Below are 9,175 nucleotides of genomic sequence, written 5' to 3' on the forward strand. Positions count from 1 at the left end.
CATTAACCCTCATTAAAATCAATGTGTACTACAAAGGACAGGGGAGCAGGGGGCAGCTGAGTGTTCTGCCTCGGCCTCTTCTAAAAAACAGCCGAAGGATCTGGGAAGCGACTCACAGGGGAGAGGCTGGCCATCAGACAGAAGCAGTGGATCAGAAAGACATGCAGCATGCACGGACTGCCAACTCCTCTCCTCCCTACAAACCGACACGCCATCTTATTAATCTCCCACAGGTTGGTGAAGATGACCACAACACACAAGTCAATGGGATGAGTCAGAGGGATGGTGAGGTGGTGCACCGGAACCGGTTGTGGCCAAACTGAGCCACTTGGTGGCCCATTGGGCATACTTAGTTGGTGGTAATCTCCTGAGGAATGGTTCTGGCCTTGGTCTCATCACAGCATTGTTAGCTCTGTTGGTGGCAGATGTGGTCATCCCAGGAGATGATACGTCAATTCAAAGGATTCCAAATAAGGCTGTCACATGAAATGTGAAAAAAAAAAGCATTTACATTACATGTAGTCATTTAACAGACACAACATCATTCGGCACAGCCAGGAATTGAACCTGTAACCTTCAGATTACTAGCCCGACTCCCTAACCGCTCAGCCACATGACTTCCTGGGTGTTAAAGCTCCCAATGGAAGCCTTTAGAGTGTCTCCATAGTGATTTGAAGACAACTTTACGCCTGCTTTCCTTTCTTCAGATCCCCAATAGAAGATCTGTTGATCAGCAGGCATAGCGACGTGGTCAACCCCCAACTGAGCTCTGGAACTTCTTTGAAAAGTTCAAGTGAAGGAATTTTGGTACATTACCTGAGTTTCACATACAGAAGCCATGAATGCCCACTTCCCATAGAACCTACACGACACACACTGAAACACACACAAACATGCACATATTTTTCACTTGAACTTTCAGCTTTGAGTTGAGGACTAAACCATCTACACACAGACAGGTGGTTTGACACCACCTTCTGAATGAATGTGGAGGAGAATCTGTGACACCAGTACCAAGTTATAGGGTTTCCTGTGATGAACCATTCATCACAATTTGTGACAATTTGCCAGTGACCTTTTTGCAAAGACCCATCCTCTCCTCTCTTCCTCCCCTCTCTGTTACGTATTGTTGAGATATCAAGGAGTGCATGTTCAACTTGAAAGGGTAGCTAAATATTTAATATCCTGGTGTAATGTGTGTGCTGGGTATGATGTTGATAGCAAGTCTGGCTTTATGAAGAACACATTGTCCTCAGTCCAATGCCATTTAATTTTTCAGTGTGGCTTGGCAAGTGTCATCTCCCATCACAGACCTGATAACAAAAAGAAAACCAAACTACCTCTTCTTCCCAGAAGCCTTGGTGAATGCCAACAACCAGAAGAATTTTAAGCATGCAGTACCCACACAGACACAGACAACCACAAGCGTGGTTGTCTGTGTCTGTTACTAGACCCCTCCTCAGAACAATACCTTATTTTTTATTTGAATAAATATTCAATTTTAGTCATGACAGTGGATCCCATTAGTAACCCCATCAACAACAAAAAAATGTGGGCCTTCCAACCAACTGTGTTTGTGGAAAAGGTAGTTTGGTTCAGTTTACTGACTCGGTTCGCAGTGTGTTCACTGCAAAACAGATCTGCTAAAATACAAGAAATTTGCACTAAATTCGAAGAGAAAATTATTTAATATTAGTGAAATTATCTTGCTGCATGGACAGATAATTTTACTTGACAAGATATCTCAAAGTAAGTTGGTTCCAGTCTAGAAATAAGTAGGCTTAAGAATATACCATAAATTAAAAGATATAAACTAGTAAATAATTTTTGAAACAAGATACAAATATTATATTTCCAGAACTAAGATTTTAAACCTTGGCAAGCAGAACAATTTGCAGTGTTTTCAAGGTTTGTTTGTGACCACTTAAAGCGTCAAAGGCACAGTGCTTCAGGTCTGTTCTGATCTTCTTGTTTCTTGCGCCCATTCTCTGCTGCTTCGCTTCACAAACTCCAATTATGATTAGAGGATCAAATCAATGGATTGAGTGTCTGGGGCCCTGAGATCTGCTGCCTGTAGGTTTCATTTCTCTCTTCTTGATGGCAGCTTGGGGCTCAGGACCCCCCCCCCCCTCCCCTTAGTGGTCTGGTGCCTGCTTAGCCCCTCCACGGGGAGAGCTGCTGTCTCAACTGCTTTTTAGTGCCAATGATAACTTCAGGACTGCTGCTCTAGCATTGATTTTTATTTCCCAGTTTTTTTTTCTTCATCTTTGTACCAGCTAACCTGGGGACTGTCTGGGGGTGCCAAGTGCCACTTGTCCAAAATGAGTCTCTGGGTTGTGAGACGAACTTGTCACCTCTCTGCCCCCACTCCTCCGTTCCACCATTATTGCCTCTCACTGCGGAGTGAAATGAAAGGCTGGTGGCAATGACCAGCCATGCAAGCAAATGACGGTCTAAGCTTTCAGGGGAGTAGCAGAATAACCTCACAGCAGTTGCATAAATAGTGAAGAAGGCTAGCAGAGCTCTTTTAACAACAGTCTGCTTTCTAGTCTGTAATACAAAGCTGCATCTCAGAGATTAAAGAGTCATCAATGAATCATTTACCCATCTAATGTACAAGGAGTGTATTCTCTCCCACCCCCCACCACACACACACACACTCTCACATAACTGCAGCACACAATGGCAGGCCTATTAACAGTACTTTGAAACGTCAGGCTTAATGGTGCTTATTATTCACCCAAAATGTTTCCCACTGTAAAACACTGATGTTTCTTAACTCCTCGCCCCCCCCCCCGCCATGTTTTTAATTGAAATACAACTCCAATAATAAATAAATAAATACAAATTTGTTTTCGTTCTTAAATTAGGATCAGTGTAAGAAATGGCTTTCTTGAGGTTTGGAACTTTTTCTTGATGGGTTCTTTGTAGTTAATGCACCTCAAGCCCATACTAGCAAAGGCACTCAGGGTGTTGTAGGCCTGAGGAGAAGGACTTTCATTAGTCCTATTAGGAGGAGGCAGAAATGTAAATGGGATGTGATGAATTAACAGTCCCTCAGGGACGGGAGGCCTGAAATGGCTAATATGAAATTACACTATATTAGCTTGCACTGGTGTTCATGCACTGCTTATCTTGAGGCAGGCACCTGCGGATAGGGAGTGGGCCTGCAACAACACACACACACACACACACGCACACACACAAGGATAAGGAAAAGGTAGACGAGGATCCAGACATGGCAGTAGAATGTGTGTTCGGTGGTGCAGTCTTTACTAAGGAGGCATGGATGGTCCATTCAGTCTCCTTGTTGAATCCAGAGCTATAAGAGAGGCTGTCTCCTTCTGTTCAGTGCAAACCTAAAACTACTGCTATTTTACTGTCACAACCCTGGAAACCTGCACGGCACATTTCACACTACACAACACTATCAGCACAGATTTCAGGTAACATATGAGTCTCTGGGCATAAACACAGAAACACATAAAGATAAAGTTGGAGGTAATTAATGAGCAGTGTGTTGACTTATATGTGTCTATATAAACAAACCTTAGGCACAACCAACCCTGGCTCACAGCGGTGGAGAAACAGCTAGGCCTGACTCACGCATTTGTGACACACCGGAAGGAATTTGAATAGGTGAATTGTTCTAGTGCCAAATCACTTTGTGACAAGCCAGTCTGATTGCATCTGGCCCTTGAATGAAGACTTAATTAGAGGTTGAAGGTTGCACTTTACTCTGCCAACAGCAATCACAGCGTTGCTGTCTACTATAGACTGAAACTGTCTGACACCTTCCTATGATAAACATTTCATGGCGGAACCGAAATTGAATTGTCATGCTGTGTTGTCGACAACAATGGAGTTTATTTGTTCATCCTAAAGCAGACCTGACACAGGCAGAGATGAGAACTGATGGGGCGGATCCTGAGGTTCCTCCCCTAGCTACATGTCTCTGGTGTTAGTTGTTATCCCTGCATTTGTGTGTTTGAGCAGGAATAATAATTAAAAAAAAATACAATAACATATTAGTCCAGTTCTCCTCTCCAGATGACAAGCTCTCACTGGCTAGCGTCTTTTTGCTCGGAGGCAGGCCGATATCCATGTTGGTGTTTGAAAGATAAATAACTTCAGGAGTCAGGTGGCTGAGCGGTTAGGGAGTCGGGCTAGTAATCTGAAGGTTACCGGGTTGATTCCCGGCTGTGCCAAATGACGTTGTGTCCTTGGGTAAGGCACTTCACCCTACTTGCCTCGGCGGGAATGTCCCTGTACTTACTGTAAGTGGATAAGAGCATCTGCTAAATGACTAAATGTAACTTGGCAATATTGACGATCTGCCTGGTGGTCAATGATCACGTTATGTCAACCAAACAGTACTGAGGCAAAACATTTATTTAAAACAAACTTTATTTTTATTACAAGGTGTTACAAATTGTGAATTAGAAATTGTTTTTCCATTCTCAGTATTATGCATAAGGAATACCGCATAAGACACTCAAGCGCTTGAATAGTTGGAATATACCACCAGATGTCATCGTTGCTTCATGAAAGAAGAGAAAAACATCAGATTGCCAGAATACCATTCAGGATCTGTAGGGTTTTGTGAGGTGAAAACCCCAGTGAGAAGTCTGTGGAAGTGAGGGAAATAATTTGTCCCATTTTATCATCAATCTATCCCAGTAGAGTGCAGTTGGAGGGCAGGGACTACTCTGCCATCAAATGAACAAAACAACACAGACCAACGAGTACCCATTTTACTATTGAGTGTATAGGCTTGGACTCTTGTGATTGATTTCAATGTGAGCTGTCATCTCCTGGCGGCTTTCAGAGGATTGGCCACACTGCACGCACGTGTAGCGCCCCCTACTGTGTTCCCAGACAATGCGGCTGTTGAAGGACGTGCCTGTGAGAAGAGCGTATGATAGTTAGAAGAATACCCAAATACCAGAAAAGTACATTCCTATTGGTGGTAGAGGGGAGCTCCATAGCAGATGTGCAAACACCTGATGACAAGAGAATTGTATTGTGATACTGACAGACTGATTCGACAAGATCACCTTGGTTCTTTCTCCACACAGCGTTGGACCCAGGAGATGTCTGAGAGGAGCTTGTCAGAGCAGGGAGGTCCTGCACGCTCGGCTCTGCTTGCTGCTGCATCTGAGGAGGAGCCTGGTCCTCTGGCTGCTCTGGGTTGTCTGTGTTGGGTGTCTGGTCCTGGACTTGGCTCTGGGTCTGAGGTTGAGACTGGGACTGAGCCTGCAACTGGGAATCAGCACGCGGGAAACATGTGGAAGATGGTGCCAGAAGAGAGCACTTTTTGGGGAGTTGCAGTTGGGAGGGTAGCAGATGTGGAGCTGTACCTGACTCCCGTTGTTGGTGAGCATTAGAGGAGTCCGTGTCCATGGGAGATGTACTAGGATTTGGGTTAGGGCTGGGGAGAATGTCAGAGGGAGTGTTCGGGCCAAGTAACTGGTCATGGCTGGACTGTTCAGCAGTCTTCCCTATCTTTCCTTTGGCCACCTTAGAACAGGTGTGGAGGTGTTTCAAGAGAGCTGGGTAGGTGCGTAGCTTGGAACGACAACTCTCACACCTATAGAAGCAGAAAGATAAACCGGTTAGATACTGTACCAGCAATAACAACACTATAAAGCAGACTAAGTGAGTACGATGTATAGAACCATCAAACCCCACTCACTATGTGCAGGAGACTGTACAAGCAGACTTACTGAAAGTAAATGTTTGGTTTGTGGTGGTTCCTCGTGTGCTTCATTAGGTCTTGCATGCTGGAAAAGGAGCCATTGCAACCAGGGGAAGAACAATGAAAAGTTTTGCCTGTTGGACGAAAAGGACAGAAGAGTGTTGAATTATATTTAGTGTCAAGTGATCAGCACAACTCATCCTCGCTTGCAGTGTTTCATCAAATGCCATCAAATGTATGCTGTCAAATTTACTGTAGGGCTTTACATGGATGTACTTTAATTGAGCGATGAAACTATATTCTGAAAGCCTCTTATTTCTTTAAAACCTGAGATGATAGAGCTCACCAGGGAGGGACTGGCTGTGGATGTGGTGATCCTGGACATGGTTGCTCAGCGAGTCTGTATCCGTGTACACTCGCCTGCAGCCATAGATGGAACAGTGCAACCTCTTCGGCTCTTATGATGAAATAAGAACACTTCGTGAACATTGAAAACTAAATTACTGTCAAGCTACCTTCCTGTAAAACCAGTCTGGGCTTTTTGATAAAAAGTAATGCAATGTCAAACTGGAAAGATTATCGGCCTACTAGTAGTCACTTTTCATTCGATAAAAATGCTTTCGCTAGCAACAACAACAACAACATACCTGGACCTTTTTCATTTTCGTGACTGGGTGACTGGTGGGCTTGGGTCGGTTCATTTCTTGCGTTTGCATAAGACATTTTGGAAAAGATACCAGATGAGTGTGACCTGATTGTTTTAGTTAGATTTTAAGACCTGCCTAGCTAGCTAGCTACCCTGACGCTTCTGCTTTGTACTGTAGCTGACTAGTCAGACGCTACAACTGCTCAGCTCTACGTTGTCTGACAAGTGTTACCGTACGGTTTGGCACAAAGGGCCAGTCAGCAATATATAGGGCTACAGTCTGCAATGTCGTTTTTGTACCCTTCCAAAATATAGTATATTTATCAAAACAGGCATGCCAAAAAAAGATAGGAATATACTATGCTTGCTAGTTAGCTAGATAGGTGTCTGCACCTACACTCCTGCACTGCAGGCGGCGGCATAGAAACGAATTGGTGTTATCTGACCATGCGCAGAGTAGACAGAGTTAGCTCCACACAGTAGCTACCGAAGCAGATTTGTCAGCTCAGAGCGCCAACGGTAAGGTAAACGTAGACAGTGTGTGTAAGTGAGTAGGTTATCAAGCCAACTATATTAATTTAACAGCAATGCAAATGTCGCAGTTTGTAATGTTAATCGCTTCGCTAACTATCTTTAATTAAATTGTCTCCCTGTGAACACTTACTGTACCACGCTAGTACCAGCTAGGCTAGTTCGGTTAGCGTGCTATATCAGTAAGATTATTATGAGAAGTGGTATGTTAGAAAGAGCCAAACGTAGAAAATGTCCATCTGACCTAGAAAGAGCGTGGCATAATTGTGTTATTGTCTAATAATACGGACAAAGGTGTGACTATTCGTCATGTATGTTGCCAGGTAGAGGCTTCACCTATTCACTTTGGGGTTGGCCATCACACAATGGCAGACGCTGCCCTCCTATCTGAACTCAGCAGCAAATTGTCCACCTTACACAACCTGTGAGTCTCCAAGCCCAGTAAGATACCCCCACAAACATTGCCACATGTGGTAACAGTTTGCCCTACCCAACCGTATATAAGATACCTACATTAAAACACTTACTGTGAACAAACACCCCTGTCTGCAGCCTCCTAATGTGTCTGTGTGTTTACAGGTTGGAAGGACAGCGACTAGTGACCCATACTGAGAGAGAGTCCTGTAGGGGAGCTGCATCTAACTCTTATCAAGGTCAAGGATCTTTGGACATTTTTGTAGTTTACACATGCTTTTAACGTGTGTTAAAAGTTTGAACTGTCTCAAAACAGGTGCAGACATTACAATTACATTTCCCATTAAATGTTTTATCTTTCTTACATTTCTAGGTTCTCGACCCTGACGGATTTCAGAAGCTCCAGAGAGCATGTGTGAACGAGAGGACCAAGGAGAAGCCCCCTCCAATACGCTGGCAAACAGTGACGTCATCAAAATCCCAGATGACCTCTCCCTGAGCGACTCGGACCCAGATGAGCCTACCCTGCCCTTTGACCCGGAGGTAGAAGACCTCTCCTCCTCGTCCGCTGATGAAGAGCCCGGGGATCTGGGACCGAGGCAGCCCTCCGTCAGACCCACAGAACCAGCCTTCAGTTTAAGAGGTGGCAGTTCCAGCTTCTCTAGCCGTACCAAGAGCATTTTTGACTGCCTGGAGAAAGCTGCTGGGCTGGGCCAGGAGAAAACAACAGGGCTGAGTCAGGAAAGACCCACTGGGCCACTAGGAAAGGACAGGGTCTCCGGGCTGGGCCTGGAGGATCACCTCAGGGATGGGGTATTTGCTCGTCCCTCCCCACCCCCACCACCAGTCCCTCGAGGGGGAAAGAGCGGTAGAGGAGTGCCTGACTACCTGTTGCACCCGGAGCGCTGGACACGCTATAGCCTGGAGGACATACCTGAGACCAGCGACCGCCAAAATAGTACTGTGGCCCAGCAGTACATACACAGCCTTCAGCAAAGAAAGAACAGCTCAAAGGTCTGTGGTCCCGAAGAGACTTTCGTACCCACGTTCAACCAGGGCCAAAACAGCAGTTCCCAGCATAAGATAGTGTTCTCCAGGCCTAGCCACGCTCAGAAAGAGGACGCAGGGGACATGTCTAAAGATGGAGCCAGAGAAAGGAGCACGGGTTTCAAACACCCCGATCTGGATGAAGAGGAGGAAGGGGAAGATGAGGATGTGGAGGAGGGGGCAGCTTTCTCCCATTGTCTGAAAGAAACAGAGAGGAAGAGGAAGAGGCCACAGCAGGAAGAAGACCCAGGGACGCTGAAGGAGGAGATGGAGAAGCCCAGCCTTGGTTTTGCCAGCTTCAAGAAGATCAACCGCAAGAACTTCCGCAAAAGCTCAAAGGCGGATGAGGACTGAGAAAGTACAGAATGCCCCCCAATCTTGGCTTCCCTAACAACATTTCCCACTTCTGACCCTTCAACATGTGCAGTGTTGTGCTTCCATCACCTTACTTCTGCTAGAGGCTTATGCCAGCAGTTTTTTTCATGTTAAAAGACTATTAGGGCCACCTGACTGTATCCACTTTGATGTAAAATGTGTACTGTAGTCCTTAGTGAAGACTGGTAACATGTATCAGTCCTGCTAGTGGTATTGTTGACAGTGATAGTCAAATGCTCCTTCCGATTTAACGTTGTTGCTTAACTATTTCAATGTAGTCAGTGTGCTTGCACAGACAGGACACACGGGGTTAAATAAATATCTGATCCATTGTTTTTCCTTTTGTCTTTCAAGAGTATTTTATTTTGGCCACCGTGCGTCGCCAATTCGAAACCTTTTTAGACTGTGGAAGTAGTGGGTGTGGTTAATTAGCATTTTTCAGAGATGCGGATGACGAAAATGGC

General features: G+C 45.2%; 2 protein-coding genes across 9 annotated transcripts; one reads left to right on the forward strand and one right to left on the reverse strand.

The window, feature by feature from the left end:
• Positions 1-4,421: 4,421 nt before the first annotated feature.
• znf414 (zinc finger protein 414) lies at positions 4,422-6,776 on the reverse strand. Its single transcript, XM_062471281.1, has 5 exons — positions 6,346-6,776; positions 6,045-6,155; positions 5,727-5,832; positions 5,058-5,590; positions 4,422-4,903 (listed from the first exon to the last, which is right to left on the reverse strand). The coding sequence occupies exons 1-5, from the start codon at positions 6,419-6,421 to the stop codon at positions 4,758-4,760; spliced, it is 972 nt and encodes a 323-aa protein (XP_062327265.1). The 5' UTR covers positions 6,422-6,776; the 3' UTR covers positions 4,422-4,757.
• tssc4 (tumor suppressing subtransferable candidate 4) lies at positions 6,724-9,046 on the forward strand. Of its 8 annotated transcripts, none has more exons than XM_062471273.1 (4): positions 6,724-6,863; positions 7,199-7,316; positions 7,455-7,554; positions 7,687-9,046. In XM_062471273.1, the coding sequence occupies exon 4, from the start codon at positions 7,701-7,703 to the stop codon at positions 8,688-8,690; it is 990 nt and encodes a 329-aa protein (XP_062327257.1). In that variant the 5' UTR covers positions 6,724-6,863; positions 7,199-7,316; positions 7,455-7,554; positions 7,687-7,700; the 3' UTR covers positions 8,691-9,046. The 8 variants fall into 8 exon arrangements, with proteins under 8 accessions (XP_062327257.1, XP_062327260.1, XP_062327261.1 ...); XM_062471276.1 differs by having other exon boundaries at positions 7,455-7,528; positions 7,663-9,046; XM_062471277.1 differs by having other exon boundaries at positions 7,199-7,299.
• Positions 9,047-9,175: the final 129 nt, after the last annotated feature.

This window comes from Osmerus eperlanus, chromosome 10, assembly GCF_963692335.1.
Source record: "Osmerus eperlanus chromosome 10, fOsmEpe2.1, whole genome shotgun sequence".
Classification (NCBI taxonomy): Eukaryota; Metazoa; Chordata; class Actinopteri; order Osmeriformes; family Osmeridae; genus Osmerus; species Osmerus eperlanus.

Excerpts from the sequence above, each read along its gene's own strand:
- znf414 (XM_062471281.1), bottom strand. The coding sequence starts at position 6,421 with ATGTCTTATGCAAACGCAAGAAATGAACCGACCCAAGCCCACCAGTCA. Across the intron at positions 5,833-6,044 it reads CCACAGCCAGTCCCTCCCTG|GCAAAACTTTTCATTGTTCT; the intron begins GTGAGCTCTATC and ends TTCGTCCAACAG. Across the intron at positions 4,904-5,057 it reads TGTGTGGAGAAAGAACCAAG|GCACGTCCTTCAACAGCCGC; the intron begins GTGATCTTGTCG and ends CTCTTCTCACAG.
- tssc4 (XM_062471273.1), top strand. The coding sequence starts at position 7,701 with ATGTGTGAACGAGAGGACCAAGGAGAAGCCCCCTCCAATACGCTGGCA.